Below are 25,810 nucleotides of genomic sequence, written 5' to 3' on the forward strand. Positions count from 1 at the left end.
GTCCAATATCTCCACACAGCTTTCTCTTTGAAGAGCCTCCCCCCACACACACACATTCATATACATTTAAATTACCCCCTAACCCCCCTCCAGCGCACACTAAAAGCTCCCTCTCTTCTCTACTTCTATTGAAAGTGACAGTGACACTGCCTTATCGGGCCTGGATATATCTGAGTGTGTGTTAAAGTGTGTGAGATGGGAATACCCTCCTCAGCCCGCCTGATAGATTATTGACAGGTGGACTGTGTGTAATTTGTCGGTCAGGTTGTGAGGATCAGGGCAACAATTACAGCTTGCTGCTCCGCTGGGCCTCACACACACTTTATACTGTCACTGGATATTAGGGTTAACAGGGAGGTGTGTGCGTGCGCGTGATTGTGTACATGTGCGTCAGCAGATGTTAAGGTTTTGCCTTTTAAAGTGTATTTCTCCTCAGCTCTGTTCAGGCTTCTCTACGTGCAGACTCCTCTAATCGCTGTCTTTTGTGCGTCTTTCTGTTTGTGCGTCAGGTGCGAGCGTTGCGACCGCAGCTTCACACAGGCCACTCAGCTCAGCCGCCATCAGCGACTTCCCAACGAGTGCAAACCCGTGAACGAGACCAGCGAGTCCATCGAGGTGGATTAACCCCCGACTGTTTCCCGACTGAGACCACGTCCACATTAAGACAGTTCAATATGAAAATGTGACTCTTTCTTCAGTTTTGGACCTCCATCCACACCAAGACGCTCACTTCATATTAATTCTAATTTAGTTTTCCAGAAATAAAGCTCCTGAGGAGCATCACTGTGTTAATTGGGTCCAACCTGCACTAAATTAAATGTGTGGATTAAAAATAAAGTTTGCAAATTCCAGGAGTTTCCAGGGATAAACAACAAAATGTGAATGTATGGTAAATTTTTTTGGGCAAGTATCATTTCAGTGTAGTGTGAGAATCACTTTGGTCTTATTTACGATCACATTTGTTTCACCTTTCCTTGCTTTTAAGTTGATGACAACACCTTAAGTTACCACAGTAATGCAATAACAGCTTTCCAACAAGCTCTAAACCAAACAACATGAGAGGAAGTGTCATGGTTGTTGTAACTTTTCAGTCGTGTTGACCCACCTGACTGCGGTTGAAGTAAAAAACTTGCAAACACACAGAGAAAAGCTGCTGGTTGTGGCATTTATGTCCAAACTCTCCACCAGTCATTGTTAGCTTCCAATAGATCAGCCCATTTTAACGGACACGATACGGCTTTTTAATTCAGTTCAGTTTTATTTATTTAGCACCAAATCATAACAAAAGTTGCATCAAAGCGCTTTATATTGTAAGGTACAGATCCTAAAATAATACAGAGAACACCCCAACAATCAGATGATCCCTATGAGAAAGGCAACAGTGGGAAGGAAAAACTCCCTTTAAACAGGAAAAACACCTCTGGCTCAGGGAGCTGGCGCTGTCTGCCGTGACCATTGAGACTTTTTTTTGATGATGGGAAGAAGAGTCAGTGTATGATAAATAACCAGCTCCTAATGTCAGATCCTCACTTTGTAGCTGATTCTGGATCAGGATGGTTTTCCCTGGAGGTCTTAGCTGATGCCAGCAGAGGGAGTTAAATGTGTTGGTCCCCTAATAAATACCAACTATTGCTTTTTATTTGGGCTCATTTTTGGGCCTCTCTCTCTCCTGAGTGATGCAGTGTCAGGTGACCATTAAAAAAACAGTTATTTTAACTGTCACCAGATTTATATCAGGATATGTCCAGTGTTTCTGAAAACACACAGTAGAGGTCACATGTCTCTGCAAACAAACTGAATGCTCTTTATTAAAGCACACAGGAAGAGAGGGAACAGATTTCATGCTTTCCCGATGTTTCTGTGTGGATGGGGGTCTTTACTTAAGACTTTTTTCAGATTTATCTGTCTTGGTGGGAACGTTTGTCTGACTGTTTACACTTTTGACTTGACTGACTGAGAATTCTGGAGAGGAGCAGCATTCAAGCCACATTCATCCTGCTGGAGAAACTCCTGATTCAACCAAACCAAAGATCTCTTTTCTTTCCTTCTTTTTTTTCTCAGCAGAGATTCAGACGGAGGAGTCGGACTAACAAACTTTTGAATATTTATTGGGGACGTTTTGGAATCCACAACAGGGTTCCCTCCAAAGAAAACTCTTTCCTGAAACCGGGACAATAACAATGAAATACCAAAAATATTAAGACTAATGGTCTGTCTGTAGCTTTACTTCTTTTTTTCTTTTTGCAACAGTGATGCCAAAGGAGGGCGCGACCAAAGCAAACAGTGAGCAACGACTCGAACGTCTGAGGATGACGCTCGAGTTTTACATCACAAAATGAACACCATACAAAGAGTATGTACTGTAAAAAAACAAAACAAAAAACAGACAAAAAAAAGAAAGGACAAAGGAAACAAATTATATTTATCTTTTTCCTCATATCATGCTTCAGGCACTTTTGTTTTAAAATGTTTATAATTTAATATTAGAGATGATGAAGAAAAGAGGGAAATAGTGCAGAGATGATGGATGCGATGATTGAAATTTCTTTTTTCTTGATGAAATAATCATTTTTTAAAAAGTTTCAATATGAAGTTGACAGCATGTGTTTAATTTCTTTTTCGTATGCTAAACATTTCTTAAGTTCATGGGGGTTTTTTTTGTTTGTTTTTTTATCTCAGATGAGGCACAAACATGTTAACAAATTTTGGGTTTTGAAGAATAGTTTATCATGTTGTCTGGTAGAGTATATTTGCTACGCAATGCAAGTTTGAATCCACTCAGATCTCAGCTGTGTAAATAGTCCTGTGTCATAACGATTCACTTTCTATTAAAACGACTGAGGGTAAAAAGCACATTTAATACCAGATGAACACCAAATAGGTTTTTGTGCCTGAGCGTTAAAAAAGCTTTAATAATGTTAATAATCTGAAAACTGTAGCTTCTCTTTCCAAAGACCGGCCGAGTGGATGTAACTCTGCTGTCCAAACCAAAACTCAAACAGATGTTTCACTGCAGGGAAACTATTTTATTTTTTATCACATGCGTGTCTCAGAGAGGTCAGGAGCACCTTTAGACCTCACACAGGCCTGGAGAAATTGGAAAAATGTTTATTCCCCAACCAGTTGGTGAAGGCTGACGACAGAATCATCGCTAAAGTCACACAGGCCTAGAAACCAGTGAGAATCCACCTGGAAACCACAGGTTACCAGAGAAAAACCCCACACTGGTTGGTGGACATTGCTACACCAAACACGTCCTTGGGATTCCTCTGACCTCTATCAGGTTACTGCTCTCAGCTGTAAATTGTGCAGAAAACCAAAAGGTGTGATGCAAACCAGAAACTAGTAAAAAAAACCATGAAATTAGTGCCGACACGGCATATTTCCAAAGGTGAAAACTGTTATTTTTGCAGGTGAATGGTTCTATTTCTTTCACTATTGATTGGCAACTGTTTTTACAGACACATCTTCTGTGCAAACTGCAGGCAACAGAAGCAACCTGCTAGTGACCAAAGCAATGAGGAGGATTTGGTGCAGCACCCTGTTAGCATCCAACTTCACCTAGCAACTGGCAGCCTCCAGCCTCTGCAATAAAGACAATAAATCCAGATGTTTGGGCAGTCGAGCATCTGGACAGAGGTGCCCCTCAAACTCTTACAGACTCGTTTGTGTTCTTAAAAGTAAAACAGTTTTGCACCTGAGAGAAATATCTCTTTACTCAGAACGCAGCTTGATCCAACGATGTATATAGAAAGATGCAAACTGTGGATCAGTTGGGACTAAAGTGAAACTTTGACCAAACTCACTTCTTGTTCAGAATCCAGAAGCCGGACTTTAACACTATAACCTGAGAAAAATGTAGCTCCAGCAGATGTTTCTAATTAAATAGGTAAGTATTCTAATAATAATTTAGGCAATATAAAGATTTACCTTCTGTGTTCTAAGTCCTACTTCTGACATTTTCAGTGTTAAACTCTGATGATGACCTGAACAGAAAGTGAAACTTACTTGGGGCCTCTGATGATGATGATGATGATGATGATGATGATGATGATGATGATAATCATTTGCTCTGTAATGTCAAACAGAAAGTCTCCAATTTCAGCTCAATCTTGTTTGCATGATTCCCTCAGCTCCCCTCCCTCCTCCCATTCCCATTTTTTAAAAAGATTGACAAAATGAGATCAAATAGCAAAAAGACGTTGTTCCAGAGGAAAATAAAGCTGACATCCACTTTTGATTCTTACCCATGATGCTCTCTGTGATCTTATTGTTTGCTGAAATCACCTGCACTACATTAACTTTCTGGGGATGACAGAAAAATGTAACCACTTTTATGTCCGCGGCAATTTGTTGAGCTTGAAATTTGTCTTGTTTACAACAAAAATTGACAGCGCTTTCATCTCTGCACAGAAAATATTACTACTGTGAGCCGACTTGGCTTAAGGCTCTTTCCAGAAGTGAGTCTCTCCAAATGTCCTGTTATAGAGCAGAAATAACTGGTCTGGTACAAAAATGATTTTAGCCTCTTGTAACATCATCGTTATAGAATTTCTTTGTTGTCTTTTTTATAACTCATCCATCTGGATTTATTGCTGCTACATTATATTTACAGATGATATGATTTACTTGTGAAGGAGTCCAAAAAGTTTGTCCTTGATGGGGAAAATTCTCTTTTCCATTAATTAAATTTAAATTATGTTTATGAAAGTAGCTTTAGCAATGTAAAAAAAATGACTGAAGGTGTTATTAGCTTGCTATCATTAGCTGAAAAGTTTTTTACTGTATCTAACAAATATGATCACGTATGGCTCCCAAAAACGGCATGATCAGTGGTCATGATGGTAACATTGAACCTTCAAAATGTATCTAGAAAGAAAATGGTTACATCACGAAGACCCCAGCCATCTTTTATATACAGTCTTTGGTGTTTACCCTTCATGTATTGGTGCTGTCAGTTGTTACTGTCAAACCTTTAAGTGGTCACAGAGGTGCTGATCAGACGAGAATCGGATATTAATCAGATTAAAATGATCCCTGTTCCCAAATTCCATTTTTAAATAATTTCTGAAGTTTTTCACCTTCACACGGCTTAAATATTTTATCTTCTTGTCACACAGGATGGTCCATCCCTCAATCACCAGCTGCCTCTACTTACTGCTAATAATGTGTGACACACACAGCCCTGCCTTGACCTCCTCTCTGTCAGTCTGCAAGCTGCATTTTCAAACTTTCCAGTCTGATTTCTGAAATTATTCCTGTGAGGATTCAACAAAATTTTACCAAAACAAACACAAGGCGAGCCTTCAGACATCACTCACAGGGATTTTTTTTTTTCACCGTGGGAAACTGATCCAAACTCTGAAGCCAAACAAATGATCCCACAACGAGAAGTTTGAGGAGTTTTTTTCCCCCCACTTTCTAAATGTCTGACAGACACATGAGTGAGTCAAGATTAGATTACACGTAATGAGATTATGGCAGCGATAGTTTTAATTAGAAGCAGTTAGTGTGAAGGAAGAAAAACAAACGTATAGAAACTGCTGACTGAGAGACGAGAGAGAGAGAAGGAAAACTGTTCAGTTTCATTTGTTTGAACAAGTGAAAAATGAACAAAGACATTAAATTCCCAGGAAGAGGAAAAAAAGAGAAGAATGCCTGATTTATGACCTCAGCCTAAATAATTTAAAACATCCCCAGCTGAAAGAGAATCCAGATTATGCAATGAGGAAAATCAGAAAAAAGGAAAATTGCACACTAATTATAGCAATCGCTCATTTGGAAATGAGTTGAAATGAAGGGAAAAAAGTTGTTAATGTACAACAGGATGTAAATTAGACCATAAACAGAGTACTTGTAATAGAAATCAGGTTACTGTGACCCAAGAACAACTTAACCCTTGAGCAATAATGAAACTTTACTATTACAAGCTTTGCTTAACATCAAAGGAGGTAATAATATTAAACTTTTTTTTATTATAAAATGATAATAAACAAAACATGTAACAAACAGAGAGAAAACTACCAAAAAAACAACACTGAAGAAAATAAAAACACTAAACTACAAAACGGGATCGAAGCATTGCAGGTTTAGGCATCACAGCCTTCAGGGCTGGAAAACCAAAGGTGCTCTAACGGGGGCTTAGACTCCCAAAGTGAGTCCATCTCCACAGACCCCTGTCATAAATGTCCAGTTTTAAGTTTAGGGTCGTGTCCTCTTTGACAGGCAGGTGGATGCTGAGACATGTAGCTGCAGCTGCTAGCGCTTCGTGTTTGCTAAGTGAGTGACTGAATCAGACTTTTAAACCAGGTTTGTGCTGTTGATTCATTTTGGAGTATTTTTAATGCAATCAAATGACAATCTGGTTTGCTTTGTGACTCATTTTACTACTAACCCATTCTCTTGAGGTCCCATCACAGCATTTTGATCGGGTTGAGGTCTGGCCCACTGAACAACTTGATTCTTTTTATTTTCAGTCATTTTGTAGATTTCTGTGCTTAACTGTAACGGGTAATGTCCTGTTGCTTGACCCATTGTCAGCCTAGCTTCATTTGTTAGAAATGGCATTCTCTAAAACAACGGTCCCCAACCCCCTTGGTACCAGGCCGCGAGAGTTGAGGCTCAGGTGTGAAATGTATGGTTTTCAGGGTTTTTATCGGTTTTCAGCGTTATTTTGTTATCGTTTTTATCGTTAACTCGGTTTTCCTGGGTCTTTTCACGTGTGTTATGAATAAATGTTCTTTTTTTCGGTACCGGTACTAGTTTTATTTTGTTGTATTTATCCGTGACGCCTTAAAGGCCGGTCCGTGAAAATATTGTCGGGCATAAACCGGTCCGTGGCGCAAAAAAGGTTGGGGACCGCTGCTCTAAAACACTTACAGAGAAGTTCATGGTCAACTCAATGGCTGCAAGGTGCACAGGTCATGTGGCTGCAGAACAAGCCCTCATCATCACCCGTCCCCCACAGTGATTCAGAGATGATGATGATGGTTTGTGCTGATATGCTGTGTTTTATTTTTTCCAAATGCGGCGCTGGGCATTATAGCCAAAGATCTCCACTTTGGTCTCATCAGTCCAAAGGATTGTTGCAGCCGTTTGGTGGTTTCCGCAGATGAGACTTTGCAAACCGAAGCTATACTGCCGTGTTCTTTATAAAGGAAAGCAGCTTCTTACTGGCAACCTCTCCAGACAAACTGTACTTGTTCAGCATTTTAAGATTTTTTTTTAATTTAAAATTAAAAATTACATTCACTGAACTAAATGTCCAAATTTGAGCTGACACCCTGAAGTCAAACATTAATCAATCATCAATCAGGCCAAACACTAAAAGTAACTGTTCATTCATGAATAAGTAAAGTTGCAAATTCAGTTTCAGAGCTTGCACATACTGGTGGATTAACAGAAACATGATAATAACGACAGTATGGTTAATGGGAACTAAAACACACACTTTAGAACAAACACTGTGGGTCAGCTCGGTTGTACTCTACAGTGGCAGATACAAGAGAAGAAGACTTCAGAGAATGGGGTTTCCCCCACCATGTGTGTGTGTAATGGGTGTAATGGTTATAATGCTTTGCTTTGAGTGGAATTTCCTGTTCGGAAGACTGGGAGCATATTAAGCAGAGTAGAGGTTGCACTTTCAAAACCAATTAGACATCAAGCTTTGGAGGGTTTTTTTCTTAAGTTTTAATTGGAAACATGTTGGAGGAGAAAGTTTCACTGTGAGAAAATCTGTCTGCTGGTAACCCGACCACAGCTTCAGATATATCACATGAAAGAGTCCGTTTGTGCACGGCAGCCACAACATTAAACCCACTGTGAGGTGAAGCTGATGAGATTTATCTCAGCACAGAGCAATGTTCTGCTCAAAAGACGATCAGCAACCTTCAAGGCTGGAAATGTCCCCCAAACTGCAGTCCCTCTAATGGCCACGAGAGGCTGACTGCAAAAGTGAGACGATCCCCATTGACTCTAATGTTAAAATGTTAAAATGCACAGCATGAATAAACTTGTGTGCAAGACAGATTTGACTCTTGCTGAAGAAATTTGAGATGTTGACAGGTAACCAGCAAGAATCAAGGCTCTACTCTGGGCCTCCTCCTGATGGGACATGTCCCGAACACCTCATCCAGGAGGTCAGGTGACCAAAGCATCTCGACTAGCTCCTTTCAGTGCGGTGGAGAGGTGGTTATATGCCTCCTGAATGATCCTTCTCCATCTGACAGGATGGAGGAGGATCCTGACAGGAGGATCTTTGGATGAAGATCATTTCCCCTACTGGTCGTTTGTATCTACAATCTCCATCATTCTTTTGGTCACTACCCAGAGCGCACGATGATAAGTGAGGGTAGGGACATATATTGACTATTGACTTTTCCCAGAACAAAATAAATTTGAATCGTCTGTACGAAAGAAATAAGAGTAAATTACTGTTACTAATTATTACATATTAAATGTTATTTGATAGAGACAATGCAATGCAGTGCAATAAAAGTGGTATGTTGCACAGATTGTATAGCTATTCGTAATTTCCAACCCTTGTGACTAGTTGGGCTTTTATATCCACAATATACAAAGATAAGAAATTACAATAAATATATGTTTACTTGGAAAGAAAATATACACGATAACAGAAAATATATAAAAGAAGATACAATAATTAAAACCATTCCTAAGAATATTAAATGATAAAATTATAGTATCATTACTTTAAATGGCCTTTGACTATTAACTATTATCATTAATTCTCTGGTGTCTGTTCCATGTTGCTTTTCATCCACATGCGAGCTATAGCTCCAATCCTGTTCTTCACACGTTTCTTGAATACTCTAAAATCTGTTGTATCAAAGACTTTCTGTAAGTCACTACAAAGTAGCAGCAGAACATTTTAAAAATGACCCGCTGACATCAGTGAATGGCTTTCGAGACTTTCCAATATCCAACATCTGGCAAAAATGGAATCACAATATTTGAAGGTTGACCATTCAACTAGCAGCAGCTATAACACAGTCCTACTTTTCTTATACCCCTAACCCTATATTTTGAAGGAAGACTAAATGGACTTTTAGGAGCAAAAGTGTAAGGTGCATTTGTTGTGCTGCATTTCCACTGACACTTTTCTTTGCTGGCTGTTTGCAAAGGCAGGACAATTTAGTAAAACCAAAAATGACAGGTTCTGATTGCCTAGATTTTAGAGTTCAGGTTATTGATTGGATTCAGGTTGTCACTGATGACGACTTCAGAGGGTTAATAAGTGAACATTCTGGCTTAAAAAAGGGAAGAAAATAATTAAAGGCTGCATGTGAATCTCATTTCATCTGTCCCACTCTTGCAAACACTGACTGCTTTTCATTTATTTTGTTGCATTTTCTGTTTTCAAAAGCATTTTTCTTTGAGTCTTCTGTCCGTATGTTTTGATTTTAAAACCCACTTTTTTGTTTCCATTTTGGTTGTACTTGCTCCAAAATTTTAGACACAAAAAGACAACTGGAAACAACTGCCATCCTTTGAAAGAGACTTGAAGGAGTTGGATCATCCTTTCCATTGTTTCAGTTCAAAGTCCTCTTGTTTCAATTGTCTCATTGGGTGTAATTATGACATTATGATGTCTGATATGAAAAAAATCAAAAAGAGGAGAGATACAACTAGAGGTGCCAACTCAGTTTGTAAATAACATCACTTTTGCATCACAGCTGCTCCTGGCTTTCTTTGGAAACTTATCAAGTAAAAACATTTTTCAGAATAAAAACAGTGAGAGGGTCACTAACATCTGAGCATCATTTTACATCCTTGTTATGCAGCAAATTGAACTGAAGTTTTAAAAGCTGGAGGTAAAAACGCAGAAAGCCGACAAGACTTGAAAGGATTTCGCTTTAAACATCAACATTTTTTCACTTGACTTTTTCTTCACGTCTTCCTCTCGTCCTCGTCTGCACGGATGAGCTGGAACATCTGCTCACCGTGAGCACACACTAATGCATCTGCGTGTGTGAGAGAACATGTTCTACATGTTATAACACATGTCGTCTGTCTGCTCAGCGCAGTCCATCTTCAGCTCTGTTTCATTTCACTTTGGACCTAAAAGTATTTTGCATTTTTAGGATTTACTCTTTTATATTTACTGCTTTAAAAAAAATAATTCTAACAGCTGTAATTAACAGAAACTTTGCAGAACTTACAGTTTAATAATCAATTGGATGGATTGTAGGGAATATTTTGAGAATTTAAAATATCCCGATGGCACATGGAAGTGTGCATTATAAATGACCTCACTCAGTTACTTGCGTCCTGTATTACTCGAGTACTAAAGCTCCAGTCCAATGAGCAACAGCAGTTATAGATTCATTTTTACATCATCTGTAATTCTTCCTCCTCATTTGGTTTAGAATAAAATCACAATCAGGACTCCAATGAAATATTCTCATATTTACATTTACTGGCGAACAGAGAAATGAATTTATTTAAAAGAAACGGTTTCAGGAGAATTTAAAATTTTTAATGATGAGTAAATATACTGATCTGCTCTCTAAAAAACACTAATGAAAGACACACAGCAGCTTTTCTCTCAAAATAATTTATTCCACACGTGCACACAGATCAGTCATCTCTGATCATTAAAAAATAAATTAGATCTCAGTGTTTGCAGGAGAGTTTCTGAGGCTACAGCGCCACCTGCTGTCAGACAGAAAAACTCCTCAACACTGCACACAGGCTCGTCAGAGTCTCTAATAACTTAAAAAGAACATTTACTCAGTAATGCTTCAGGCTCTCAAGGATCACTCTGCTGGTTTCCTGTTTTTAGTAAAGAAACATCCGATCTTGTTGATTTTAACAAGATCCAAAAATCAAAAGTTCGTTTTTATTATATTATAATTTATTCTCTGCTTCCTAAGCAGCCATTATGTAAAAATGAGCATAATAACGTCAACAAAATAAATTTATCTGCATGGAGTGAAAAAAAAGGAAGTTTTCCTGATCCTCTGTTAAACTAAACCGAATATCTTTTTCAGATATTCACAAAACATGAAATAAAGGAAGAAATCGAACAATTAACTAATCATCGTTTGAGTCTGTGGTGCGTTCACTGACACAACAAATGAAGGACGAGTCTATTTACACAGTTAATACACTAACAGACACTCAGTGAATGTTGCAGTGTCCTTGAACGTTATGCATTTGTCTTTTTAAAGGTAAAACACTGAAAATCAGCAGGATGATGCTTTAAAAGCAAAACTCTGAGTTTTTATACAACACTCACTCGTTCACAGATAAACACAGATTTTAAATAGAGGTTGATTTATGTAACAGACGCTGTTGAAGCTTCAGGACTCCGGGAGAGTTCATCCACCATCATGCGCTTGAGTTCTGTTTGGAGACAGATTTTGGCGCACATGAGAAAAAGATCTCATTCAGGTTCTAAGTTGCTATATTTTCTATCATATCTATTCTATTGGTGCATGTTCATAATGAGGTTGGTAAAAATTTTAAATAACGAGGTCAGTGCATGTACAAGTACTCTCTGTGGGCTGAAACCTCTGACTTCAGACTGCTCTGAATACTTAATATCACAGGTTTTTTTTTTACTGCTTGCTCTGTATGATGTCACAGAGAGGGGGTATCCCTAATACAGTTATCTCAGACACAGAATCCATAGAGGCTACATGCTGTTCATCTTTGCGTTAAAGTGAAAGCCAATCGTAGGAAAGCTGCCTTTTTCCATATAGACGCTGCTGATATCGAACTTTACACACTGCACTACATTAAACTCCATGATTAAGGTACATGTGACATATCACTGCCAGCACAGGAGGCTCAAGGCCTTGTTTAAAAAATAAAAATACTTACAGAGAGCGCAATAATTCAATAATATGCTGCATTTACTTTAAAAATGTCCCCGCTGCTCGGTAATTGTCTTAAAAGGAACATTGTGCACGTCTCATTGCTTTATGTGATAAATACAGAGGGAAACTGTTTTACATTTAATCAAAATGTAACACAGCACAGATCTGCACGAATGCACAAAGGTCTAGGTTAACATTAATTATTTATATGTTATACACAAATACCATAATAATGAAAAATTTAATGCCTGATTGTGCAGCACAGAGGAAAGATGTTTATTCAGCAGTCGGGATCTGCTGAATAAACATCTTTCAGACTGATGTGGTCTGTGGTCGGTTGGAGCCCTCAGGCTCTGCTTCGCCCGTGTGTGTCTGAAAGTGAGGGTGGTCCTGAAAGGGGAGGAGCTAAAACAGCGCGTTTCAGATGAGCCAGGGGGGGATGCAGGTTACAGGGATTACTTTGAACTGTAAATCATGAAAAGCTGTTGTAGTATTTTCCAAAAAATAAAAATATAAGCTGGATATTAGCAGAAAGGGTCCATTTAAATTTTACCCAATTACAACAAACGTGTCGCCTGTTTGTTTTCTTTCTGAAGAATTACAAAGATGTGATCAAATCGGACTCAGGTTTCGAACTGAATTCAAACAGGTAACCGATTTACCTGCAGCCTCAGGTGTGACTCAGACTCTGATTGGACGGCTGCAGCAGCGGTCAGAGCTTCCCTCTGTCCGTCATGGCTTCCTGTATCTGCCTGTTGAGCTCGGCGATGATTCGGTCTTCGTGGGTATAAACTCCGGTCCTTAGCAACGCGTCTCTCTCTTCCAACAGGCGGCTCAGGTGCTCCTCGGCGCTCTCGCTCAGAGCCAGACCGGGGGCGGGGTCAAGCACAGAGGGGGTGGGGCCTAATCTGTCATCTTGCTGTTTTAACCTGTTGAAGAAAACAAAATGCCTTACAGGAGTCTGTACTGTGAAGCAGGGTTTGGGGCAATATACTTTCAGGTTCAACGCTCAGATTTTATTATTACAAATGAGGCATGTTGCCATGGTAACTTATGCTGCAGATTTGCTGAACTTTTATGCTCAAGACGAGAAAAAGCTACTGCCAAAGGATGCATCAGTCCTCTGGAAAGTAGCGTAAATAAGAAACTGAATTTTATTCATTCATGTTTTAGGTGCAACTTTATTTTTTTTCCTGTTGGTTGTAATTAAAAAAACTAATTGCTCACAGCTGTTTGCTGGCTTATAGTGAATTCTGTCTACAGAGGCATTTCCAGTCTTAAGCGTGCAGACAGCTTTACTCCTGCCATTCTCTATGATGTTTCAACTGTTTCGTGTGAGCGTGCTCACAGCTAAATTTGGAAACTCTGGGTTGGTCGAGCTGATTTTTGCGACCACTTTGCGGTTGCTGATGTTGGGATAAGTGCAGCCACGTAACAGAAAGACACCCCGAGTCTGTTGAACTTGATCATCACCATCACCTGTTGAGCTCGTTCCTGATGCTGTCCAGCTCCTGTCGGTCCTGTCGGACCGCCTCCTTCTCCTCCGTTGCTAGGTAACGCAGCCTCATGGCTTCGAGCTCAGCCTGTTGTTTCTTCAGACGCGTCATGGCGTTTTCCTGCTCCCGCTGCAAAAAACAAAACAAGAGAAACTATGAAGCTGTGAATGTTCGTTAAATGTGAGCAGAATCAGGTTCTCTTTCACCTCACGTAACCTCAAGATCTTCACTGTGACTTCCAACACGTTTGACTTGAACCTTGGCATTCAAGCACCGGTCAACTGATCAGATCTGAACTGAGAATATTTGAAAATAAACCTCTGACCCGTGCGCTGAAATGTGTGAGTTCAGATGCCAAGAAAGTGTTTTTCCAAATTGCACACAGAGCACTGTGGTGATAAATTTGTCTGGTTTCACATTTTCATAAAGCTGGCCTGAGAAAAATGCTGCAGGGCTTCGAGAGAATTCACACGGAGACCAACAGCAACGCGGTGAGAACTCAAAGGAAACTTAATAAAAAATGTCCAAAAGCCGTATTTCTCTCAGCTGCTCGGGTCTCCAGCTCAGAGTTCCCAAAACCGTCCCGAACAGCAATCTGAGCCGAGTCAGCTGGACGCTCATAAATCAACAAAACCGTCTGAAGAGAGAAAACAAATGTGGCGTTCCTTCAGACCTTTAATTATAAATGTAAAGAGTTATCATTTAAAGGCTGCAGGTTATACATCCAACAACCTGCAGAAAAAAAAATCTGATATAAGAACATAAAAGATTGAAGGTGATGACATAACTCCAACATATGAACCTACTGTCTACGAGAAGGGATAAAAAGAGCATGTGCTGTGAAAACCTCGCGCTTTCGAACCGTATTTAAGACATAATTAAATGTAAACAAATGATCAAATAATCTAGATTAAAAAAAGTACAAAGTCTTTTTTGGTCAATAAAATAATAAAATGGGAGAAAAATAATGTGAAATCTCAACATACAAAAGCATAAAGTGATGTTACCAAATATCTTTTTACTTTTAAATTAGAAAAATATTACATATTCAACACGAGACCAAGAGAAGCAGAAAAGCGCACTGGGAGAATTTTCTACTTTCAGTTTATTAAAAATGACCGAAAACGTTGAATAAATATGAAAACAGCTGCAGATGAATCATCTATTGGCTAATCATTGCAGCTCACGTTTTATGTAGTGATTGGAGAAAACAGTTACTGGGGTATTTCTTATTATTCTGACTGTCACCGTTAAAAGTGACAAATATCTGGCTACACGTGAACCCTGGAAGGATGTGTGAATGTTTCCAGCACTAGCAGAGGGTCAGCAAGTCATCAAAATTACTCATAACCCCAGTCGAGGGCTGCCGCTAACACTTATTTTTGTTATTAAGCACATTTGAGAACGAATTACGTGGTTAGAAATGATGATCCAGAAAAGTGGTTAAAGTAAATTCTCATGTTTGGTAATTAGTTACCGCTGAAGGTTTAAAGTTATAGTTAATTAATCAGTTAAACCACTTCTTAAATGTATTAATTAATCTGATGACTAATTTCATGATCATGTGATTGTTGTTTGGTCTGTAAAACATCCAGCAGTGAAGTCTGATCTGTGTAACAGTCCACAAACAAATTTAAATATTTAAATTAAACTGAATGAACTAAAGAGTAATGAGTCATTTAGAAACATCTAATATTTGCCCTTTTCCTTTGAAAACAGGGTGGTGGTTAGCAGCTACTCAGCTGTGACATTCTTCTCATGTCTAATGTTTTGCTTGCAAAGTTGCATTTGCAAAATCTAAACAAATAATTTATTTCATTATAAAAGACAGAAAAAGCTGAATATTTGGCACATTGTTTTTTAATATTATTTAAAGAATTGAAATATTGAAGGGATTGCATAAAACACAGAGGCAAGCTGACCAGCAGCTTCATTAACATTTAACAGAATGTGAGACCAAAAAATGCAGGAATTTCTTAAAGTAGAAACATTTTGTCTGAAAAACAGTCCAAAATATTTAATCTGTCATATGTCAGGATCAAGATTGGCAGCACTTAATATCAAACTATTACATGTTTTACTAACAGGTAAACAATTAATCAAATCAACCAATTGGGTTTTAGGTTTTTAGGGTTACTTGCAGGATGAAGTTTGTCTGGGCTTTAGCACAAAGGTTTTAAGTCACTTGGCCACTGGTTTTGGTTTATGGCAGCTTTATGCGGTAACCTGTTTCTTATCTTCATGCTGTGCTGAAGATCTGGAGGTTATCCACTGTTCTGACAAACAGACTAAAATATTTAATATCTGATGGCTGAACAGCAAACAAACAGTAGGAAGTTATGACAATCAACACTTTGGTTTTGTTTTTGTTTTTGTCTTTTTGGGGGGTGGGGGGGGGGGCTTCTTATTTCTTATCATGAAAAAACTGAGATGCTCTCTTTAACAGCTTAAACTAAAAATTATGTTGATTTATTAGGTAACTGATTTTTTAAAATATTTTTAAATAAATGATTTTCACAGGGGAGCTTAATGTTCTTGCTGCACCTCCCTGTTGTCTCTGGGTATGACAGCTGCCTTCCACTATCCACAGATCAGCACATTTGAGTAATCGCTGATTGAAAATTGACTGTAGGCATGAATGTGAACCAGAATGTTTCTCTGTGTTCGGCCTACGAAGGGCCGGCAATCTGTCCAGAGTTTACCCTGCATCTCTGACCAAGCTTGCCAAAATGAGCTGGGACAGGCTCCAGCTCACTGCAGCCCTGAATCAGATCAGCTGTTCAGACAACAGATGGATCAAAGGTCTATGAAAACAGTGAAAGCTGTTTTGTCTAACTTCCAAAATATTAAATTTATCATAATTGAAAGGCAAATAAAAGCAGCAAATGTTGACAATTAAGTTAATTCTCCCTAAAGCGAATGGCAGTGTGTGGTTACGTGATGGTTAAGCACTTTGCTTTTGATGCACTCAAACGATGAACTCTTTTGTTTTTCCCCAGCAGAAAGAGTTTCACTGGAGTCTGTTTTGATTTTTCCGTTTTGAAATCGGACGACAGTTTACATTTTTAGAGAACAAAATCCAAAAGTCTTTAAATTTACAGAAATGAGGCCCCAAAAGCGGAAAGTTCAGAGGAATTGTAAAATGGGAACAAAAGCTTGACGGTTAATATGTAATCATGTATCAAAATAATGGACAATAACTTTCCATTGATGAGCTAATGGATTTACTGACTAACTGCAGCTTTATTTTCTTAGTATCCATTAGTTACAGTGCAGATTGACCATGATCTCATGGAGAAGGCGCACCAAAGGTCGAAGGCGATCCTCTAAATTTAACCACTAAAAGCAGTTGTTAAAATATCTTTAATAGGCTGAGCAACATTACCATCCCATACTCAGCTGACGGCGCAATAATGAGGAAGAGTGCGAGCAGCAGAGCGCAGGCAGTGGGGAGGTGATCGGAGAGGCTGGAATCTGTCTGTGCGCTCGGCTGATAGAGAGCAGATCGAGCAGCCGGCTCATTCTGGATGGGAAAACCAACATTTTCACATTACACACACACAGAAAGCTTCCACTTTCACACGGCTGATCGCCTCCTCACAGAAAAAACACACCATCTCTCACTCACACACACACACACACACACACACACACACACACACACGTGTGTTGACACAGGCTCAGCTCTCTGTGGACCATTAACAGTCTGTATTACAGGCCGTTTTAGGGCTAATTACTAGAAAAACAAACAGGCTAAACATTTTCTCTAGTGCCCGCTGCCAAGGACAACCTGAGGCTGAGTCCTGAAACAATCAGAGGACGAGGTGATACCGAGGCCTCAACAGGGGGGTAGGAGGAACGGGAGGCACAGAGAAAAGTAGCTAAAAGTCAGGACTCTGAAGCAGATATTACACCGTTGGGCTCTGAATCACAGCTGACAGCATCAAAATAACCACATGGACAGTTCTAACAAAATGTGGTCACCTACCCGAGAAGTGTATTTGACAGGACAGACATAGTTCTGGATGAAGGGGGACCAGTGGCCACGGATTGTAAACTAAATATAAGGCAACACAATTAATCTGATTTTGGCTTCCACCAATTATGAAAACAAAATAATCTGTATAAAATTATTCCGTTGGTTCCTCTTTCTGTTCAGCTCCCTTTAGAGGTTGCCACAGCAGATCATCTCCCTTCATCTCGCCCTACCCTTAGCACCCAACCCTATCACAACAACTATCATGTCCTCCTTCACGACATCCATGAACTTCTCTGTGGTCTTCCTTTTTTCCTCCAACCTGTCAGAGCCATCTTCAACACTCTTTCCCCAATATATCCACCATCCCTCCTCTGCACATGTCCAAACCATCTCAAACATGCCCCTCAAACCTCAACCTGAGCTGTCCCTCTGATATTCTAATCTTGTCCCTTCGGGTCACTCCCAGTGAAAAGCATCTTCAACTTCTCCCACCTCCAGCTCGACTTCCTGTCATTCATGCATCATAGCAGGTCTCGCTACCATCTTGTAAACCTTCCCGTTCACTCTGCTGTCCTGATGTCTTGTTGATTTGATCCGTCCATCTATCTTTCTGTTATACTCATTTCTAACCCTGTTCATCCTGCTCACTCCGAATGAAAATCTTAGCATCAGCTGAGGTAACCAAAGGAGAAACTTCACTTAACAAAACCCATGTAGAAGAAAGCTCAAGGTATGCTTTGACTCTAGGGGCAAATGCCAATTTTTGGAAGTTTTTGGTATTGTTCATTAAATTAAAAAAAGAAATAAAAAAGCTTTGGTCACCAAAAGCGATTAAATTAACGAAATTAATCTCAGCCTCTACTCAGAAGTGTCATCTCTTTGCAGATAAGATAAAATCCACAATCATGCAGCGATAATATTTATATTTCTCCATGAATATGCAAGCGTCCAAGTGGACTTCAACCCGCTCTTCAAGTTTTTTTTGTGACTGGTCATTTATCTATGAGCCATCAACTACGACCTTCAGGTGCATTTAATAAAATATAATAGGCACAACTGCTTGTCCGTGGTGTATAAACACGACCTTACTGCTCAAGTACAGACCTCCCTCTCCCCAGCCACCTCCTGCAGCTTGTCCGGGGGAACACCAAGGCGTTCCCAGGCCAGCCGAGAGTTGTAATCTCTGCAGCGTGTCCCGAGTCTGCCCTCAGGCCTCCTCCTGGGGCCTTTTTACATCCTTTGATGTAATCGAGAGACTACGAGCATCTTGTGTAGAGCATCTAGCATGTGAAGCCCACTGGTGTGGTTCAAATCACAAAAAGTCAAACAATCAAAAATCACGACAGAAAGAAAGTTGGACTTGGAATTTCCAGTTTTATAGACGTTGAATTGGCGTATTTTTCATTTTTCAACATTAGTGGTACCGCTGTATCGAAATCTCTGAATATATAGCTGTGTCTATTATATCAGACTGTTTGAATAAAAGAGCATCCATCTTAAGTTCCTGATTCTTGAAACACATTCAAATGAAATGTTTAAACAGACCGAAAATATAAACTGAGATAAAATGATATCCATGACCACTGTGAACCACAACACAACATCCAGCCTTCACTGCTCCTTTATCAACGGCTAAAAAAACTGCTGTGAGCCTGAAGATGAAGACCAGGCTGGATGCTGGTTTCTGGGATGGATGCTCCGAGAATGACTTCTCCTCCCCCGCTGTCTGACCCTCCATTACTCGCCTGTACTGTCAGAAGTCTTGAGCAGCTGGGTGGGGGATGCCTCGTACAAACACTTTCATCCCATCGCTTACATGTGGACACACTTTTCTATAATCACATGAAGTTTTCTGAGCAGCTCGCCACCTGTGGGAGTTCAGGGGGAGTTTTTCACCAGCGCTCTGTGAGCTTGTTTAGAGACATGACGGATAAAACACGAAGGAAATGAGGATGATTAGAGATAAACGAGGGTTCCTAGCTTCATATACAGAATCTCTGGTTTCCATAAGAAGCTGGGTGAGCTTCACACACAAGAGCAGTTTTGTAAATCACTTAACCCACATTTTGGCCGTCTGGAGAAAAACAAAGTGGAGTTTAAGTAATAAGGACTCACAGATGTTTTTAGAAAATGTGCAACTTACATTGTTTGAGTAAAGCACTATACAAATACAGGCCATTTACCATTTCCTCAGATGAAAAAAAAAAATATCAGCAAGTTTTATTTATTCAAGAAGTAGACTGATGAGAAATTTGCCAATTTTAGGAAATAAAACTGGAATAAAATGTTTTTGAATATAGAGACGGATCAACAAGTTTTCAGAATTGAAGTCATCAATTTCATCTTGAGAACTCTTACCATCATACTGATATAATTATTAAGTCAATATCACAACCAGCAGCCTAAATAGTGTAATGTTTGCAGGCTTTTCAACCTCACTAATTAAATGTAGCACTGAGCAGATGAGATCTTTGCAACAGAGGGTTAAACATGCCTGCAGCTCTGTTATATCTGCTGTGTTTGAAGGGTTAAGGTCCATATGTTCAGGCTGCAGGGACATGCAGAGTGGAGGTTTAAGACCAATAAGCAGGAGATAAAAGCTGCAGGAGCAGAGTTGAAGAATGCCGTCCGTCTATAATGGAGACCGAAACATTTAACATTAAGCACTGGGTTTGTATTCACTCTTTGAAGTGAAGTTTCAATGTATTAGTAGCACTGAAATATCGGAGTTGCGATACCTAGTTAAAGCTGAAGTTCTTATTTGTTCAATCTTTAAAACAAGCAGCGACACACAAAATAAACGATTTAAAAATGAATTATGGGACCAAAAGCTCAATAATCTGACCAAAATCAGCTTTCAAATTTACAATGTTTCACGTTGGTTGTTTGCATATTATAACTTCAGTCACCACAGTGAGCTGTAGAAAGAACGGCACAAACAGTGACAACATGCAGACGAGTGTGTAAAGCTGTGATCGAGCTTTTTGTAAGACCAACTCTGAACCATGTCAATCACTAAAAACTGCAATTCTGCCCGACATATTAGTCGTTCACCTAAACTGTGAAGTCAACACAGGCCTAAGCTTAAAACTCACTGCAGTAAAGACCAGAAATAAAAATCAAGCCCATCAGTGTTGTTGTAGAGCAAGAAGTCAAAGCGGCAAACAAAGTGATCATGAAGGGTTTTTAAATGATCTGAGAAAGTCATCTTTTCCAACTGTCACAAAATCTTCCTCTGTCATCTGGGAATCTCTGTGTTACTGCATGGAAATAAAAGTGAAAAGCAGTTAGAGACTAAACTGCTTGTGCACCCATGTCTTCTCAACCCTGCCTCAAGCATGCCTGGTGCCAGAAGGCAAATACAGAGCGCTAGTCTATTCCTGGGGCAAAACCAGGCTCACTTAACTTTAAACAGCAATGTTTTCCTGGACTTAACCAAACTAAACCTATCTGAGTGGAAATGCAAGAAAACGACAAGAGAAAAAACAAAAATGATCAAAATCAGCCTCAGCTTTATAATAACCATCCAGAAAATGCTCTACAAACCAATTTTCACTGTTAATATCAACCAGCTTCCTAACAGCTTACTCCATTGCAGAGTTGTGGTGGGGGGGCTGGACCGAAGCCTAGCTCAGCTGTCGCAGGGCGAGAGGCAACTGAAGTTTAATTAACGGTCAATTTACCATTTATTAACAATGGTTATAGTAGAGTGTTTCCCATTTTTCATTGTTCGACACATTCTTTTGGCTCCATTTGAGGTTTCTGTTCCTGAGAAATAACTGATGTTCATTACCAGCTCTCTGACCGACAAGTGGTCAAAAACGTCATTTCTATTCCAACTGTTTGCAATTTGTGTTAAATTCACGTTCCCAGTGGAGCTGCTTGGCTCTTTATATTAAACTTCTATGAACTACCACTGTTTGCCTTTCCTGCTTTGCTTATGTGTTTTCAGCCGCGTGCTTACTTCCAGATGGACTGAAAACCATCCAGCAAAGCAACTGTGTGGAAAAAATTTGAAAATTCATCATGTGTAGAGTATTATTCCTTAAAATCTCTCAGTACCGATCAAACCCTTTGACCCTCGCTGTCTGGGACAGCACCCCTCACCCTGGGACTCCATAATATTTCAGGAATGACCAGTGGGAACCATCAGAGTGTCCACTGAGACCAGTAACACTGAAATACCCTCAGACAACATGTTACATCTGCTGTTTGACAGACAGTTTTATACAAACACACTCACGGCGTCATGAGAGAGGACACTTTTAGTCTGGATAGCCCCGAGGGGAGCTGAACTCAGCAGCAAGATCACATGACCAATGAAACCAAGACATGATGGAGGTTAACTGGTCCAAGCAGAGAATGGACCTTCAACAACCTGTTATAAAACTTTAACCCCCGGCAGACTCTTTCCCATGGAAAAGGATTGCATTTTTCTACGTGGTAAGATAAAAAGCATTTGCAGGTATGTGGGCACATGGAAGATGCTGCACTTAAAATCAATAAAATAACAAATACTCTGTGGCAATCAGTGGAGTATTGAGCTCCTAATCGTGATGACCAACTCCAACTCTACTGCTACATCTTCAAAAGGTCCAGAAGAGTGAAGAATGTTATCTTGTGTGACAGAAGTTTGTGCATCGCCAAATTGTAATCTAAGTAATTCTACCCTGTATATGTACAGTGGGGCAAAAAAGTATTTAGTCAGCCACCGATTGTGCAAGTTCCCCCACTTAAAATGATGACAGAGGTCAGTAATTTGCACCAGAGGTACACTTCAACTGTGAGAGACAGAATGTGAAAAAAAAAATCCATGAATCCACATGGTAGGATTTGTAAAGAATTTATTCGTAAATCAGGGTGGAAAATAAGTATTTGGTCAATAACAAAAATACAACTCAATACTTTGTAACATAACCTTTGTTGGCAATAACAGAGGTCAAACGTTTACTATAGGTCTTTACCAGGTTTGCACACACAGTAGCTGGTATTTTGGCCCATTCCTCCATGCAGATCTTCTCGAGAGCAGTGATGTTTTGGGGCTGTCGCCGAGCAACACGGACTTTCAACTCCCGCCACAGATTTTCTATGGGGTTGAGGTCTGGAGACTGGCTAGGCCACTCCAGGACTTTCAAATGCTTCTTACGGAGCCACTCCTTTGTTGCCCGGGCGGTGTGTTTTGGATCATTGTCATGTTGGAAGACCCAGCCTCGTTTCATCTTCAAAGTTCTCACTGATGGAAGGAGGTTTTGGCTCAAAATCTCATGATACATGGCCCCATTCATTCTGTCCTTAACATGGATCAGTCGTCCTGTCCCCTTGGCAGAAAAACAGCCCCATAGCATGATGTTTCCACCCCCATGCTTCACAGTAGGTATGGTGTTCTTGGGATGCAACTCAGTATTCTTCTTCCTCCAAACACGACGAGTTGAGTTTATACCAAAAAGTTCTACTTTGGTTTCATCTGACCACATGACATTCTCCCAATCCTCTGCTGTATCATCCATGTGCTCTCTGGCAAACTTCAGACGGGCCTGGACATGCACTGGCTTCAGCAGCGGAACACGTCTGGCACTGCGGGATTTGATTCCCTGCCGTTGTAGTGTGTTACTGATGGTGACCTTTGTTACTTTGGTCCCAGCTCTCTGCAGGTCATTCACCAGGTCCCCCCGTGTGGTTCTGGGATCTTTGCTCACCGTTCTCATGATCATTTTGACCCCACGGGATGAGATCTTGCGTGGAGCCCCAGATCGAGGGAGATTATCAGTGGTCTTGTATGTCTTCCATTTTCTGATGATTGCTCCCACAGTTGATTTTTTCACACCAAGCTGCTTGCCTATTGTAGATTCACTCTTCCCAGTCTGGTGCAGGTCTACAATACTTTTCCTGGTGTCCTTCGAAAGCTCTTTGGTCTTGGCCATGGCGGAGTTTGGAGTCTGACTGTTTGAGGCTGTGGACAGGTGTCTTTTATACAGATGATGAGTTCAAACAGGTGCCATTCATACAGGTAACGAGTGGGGGACTGAAAAGCTTCTTACAGAAGACGTTACAGGTCTGTGAGAGCCAGAGATTTTCCTTGTTTGAGGTGACCAAATACTTATTTTCCACCCTAATTTACGAATAAATTCTTTACAAATCCTACCATGTGAATTCATGGATTTTTTTTTTTCACATTCTGTCTCTCACAGTTGAAGTGTACCTCTGGTGCAAATTACTGACCTCTGTCATCATTTTAAGTGGGGGAACTTGCACAATTGGTGGCTGACTAAATACTTTTTTGCCCCACTGTATACCCTATAATGCTACCCTGTGTTCTTCTTGTGGTCCACAATATTTTGAATGAAACACTAATCCATCAAGTTTTTTTTCCACTTATCTAACGCAGGGTGGTTGGGGGTCAGAACGTGTCTCTGGTATCATAGGGCGAAGGGTTGAGTACACCCTGTAAAGGTCCCCAGGCTAACACAGAGAGACAGACAACCATTCACGCTTACAGCCAATTTAGAATCACCTAGCACACATCTTTTTGGATTGTAGGAGTATCTGGAGAGAACGCGCAATCTCCACATGTAATGTACTAAAAACTGCACTACTGAGTACATTATGTGCACTTTTATATAAGTAGATTTACATTACTGCAAAACTGATACACAGACTGTATGATTATAGATAAAACTGCTGAAATATTTCAGAACGTATGCTTCCGTTTAACCTTTAATTTTTCTTTTTACCTGGATCTTTCTCAACTTCAATTGATGTCTCTTCATCACAATACACTGATGTTTTGACAAAAAGTCATAGTGGGCATTTCTTTATATTCTGTTTATAGTTTCAATTAATTTTCCAAGGTTTTACATCATTTTAAGCTCACAAAAGAACAAAAAGTACCTTATTATTATTATTATTATTGTTAATAAATAATTGTATATATTCAATTATTTACTTGAATTCTAAAAATATAAGATTCATGGTTTTTAAAATGGCCATCTGCAAATTCCAGCAACGGCCTCAGTAGCAGTTCAAATGTGAGCGGTACCCAAAGCTAGAAACAATAGATTCTTCGGGGGGAAAAAACCTGCTAAAACGTGAAGCAAAATGTACTTGAGTGGCCTAGAAATGCTGAAAAAAAAAAAAAAGGCATTAAAAATAACCCACTTTTGCATAATTTGCCCATCAGATGCAGGCAGGTGGTTTTAATGTTGTGGCTTATGATTATATTTGACTTCTATGGTGGACTTCAGTTCACATCAGAACAGCAACAGCCCCTTTTCTTTCCTCCATAAACTTGGATTTTGTATCAAAGCCTTTGTTACTGCTGGATCTGCAGAAATAAACTGGCCAAGAAGTCTTTGCTTCTTTCTTTTCAAGAAAATGACCAAGTGTAATTCTCTGTCCCACAACACCTAGCTTCTAAAAATACCACATTTACGCTTCTCGTCCCAAAACTTTAATCTCTTTGTGCCCTAGTATTTTTTCTTTGAAAAGACCAACTTAAGCTCCTTGTCCCAATATTTTGAATTCAAAAAGGCAGGGGCCGACCCTCTGATCTAAAACCACAGTCCTGTGTGGGTATTAATTCTCCAGCCGCTTGCACCTCCTGGGTAGAAAAGCACATTATTCCTTGGACAAGAATTTTTATGATCTGACTTGAGCTAAACAGCACGCCATGCGAGGCGCTGAGAGGAGAGAATAAATAGGCGAGTAGAGGCCGAGAAAAACCAAACAAGCGGCGGCTTTAAAAACCGCGGCGCACCAAGACGGATGGTCGTGTAAACACAGGCCTGATATTTTATAAAAAGCGAGAGTGTGACATCTGAATAGTTAGCGCCTGACTAGCTTATTGCTCAACGCAAACCCAGGGAATGATTAATAGGTGGGGGGTGACACTCAGAGCTGAACCCCCTTAGAGGTGCATAAATCACTCTGTGTTTTCTTTACAATGATGTGGCACTTAAGAGAGGGGAGGAAGGAGGGATGGGGAGGAAAAACCAAAAGAAAAAAAAGTGAGAACAAAGATGGGAAACGAAAAGGAAGGCGAACCAAAAGGAGGCAGACAGGAGGTACAAGGAAGGATACGTGAGGCAGACGAAGAAAATTAAGAAAAGAAAGGAGAACTAAAATGAGGAAGAAGTTTGAACGTGATAAATAGTGAAGACACAAGAGAAGGAGAAACTGTCAAACAAGAAGAAAAAAGGAGACAGGAGGAAACAAAAGAGGCGAGGCTGCTGTAAAAAGGAAAAATGAAAGAGAGACGGAGAGCGAGGGGGAGGAAAAATGTCCGTCCAGTTTTCCAGCTGGTTAATGTCGGTAACAGTTATTAGTTTGTCAGATAAGGTCTGTGCGTCTGCGTGTGTTTACATTAGGCTTAGTCTGACTAAAGCCCCACTTAGTGCTGTGTGTGTGCACATAAACGTCTACCCTTGTGAGGACAAGTTTCAGTTGTAGGCCTGTGGAGTGATGACGTGCTCACTCACTTTGTGACAGACCTTCAA

The 25,810-nt window shown here is 40.0% G+C and overlaps 2 protein-coding genes across 4 annotated transcripts in view; one reads left to right on the forward strand and one right to left on the reverse strand.

Annotated features, from left to right (window-relative positions):
* Positions 1-4,523, forward strand: part of prdm6 (PR domain containing 6) — a 125,792-nt gene extending 121,269 nt beyond the window's left edge. The window contains exon 8 of the mRNA XM_086315353.1: positions 510-4,523. Coding sequence (XP_086171479.1) covers positions 510-624 — 115 coding nt within the window. The 3' untranslated portion in view covers positions 625-4,523. The remainder of the gene's footprint in view (positions 1-509) is intronic.
* A 6,038-nt stretch (positions 4,524-10,561) lies between these two features.
* Positions 10,562-25,810, reverse strand: part of cep120 (centrosomal protein 120) — a 33,854-nt gene continuing 18,605 nt past the window's right edge. For all 3 annotated transcript variants that reach the window (XM_086315358.1, XM_086315357.1, XM_086315356.1), the window contains exons 19-21: positions 13,323-13,468; positions 12,506-12,772; positions 10,562-11,367 (exon numbers count right to left, since the gene is read on the reverse strand). In XM_086315358.1, the coding sequence (XP_086171484.1) occupies positions 12,556-12,772; positions 13,323-13,468 (363 nt within the window). In that variant the 3' untranslated portion in view covers positions 10,562-11,367; positions 12,506-12,555. The remainder of the gene's footprint in view (positions 11,368-12,505; positions 12,773-13,322; positions 13,469-25,810) is intronic.

The sequence above is a fragment of the Aulonocara sp. 'chitande type north' Nkhata Bay genome, linkage group LG12, assembly GCF_057382095.1.
Source record: "Aulonocara sp. 'chitande type north' Nkhata Bay isolate Kocher_YH1m ecotype deep benthic linkage group LG12, A_spYH_male_GT1.1, whole genome shotgun sequence".
NCBI lineage: Eukaryota > Metazoa > Chordata > Actinopteri > Cichliformes > Cichlidae > Aulonocara > Aulonocara sp. 'chitande type north' Nkhata Bay.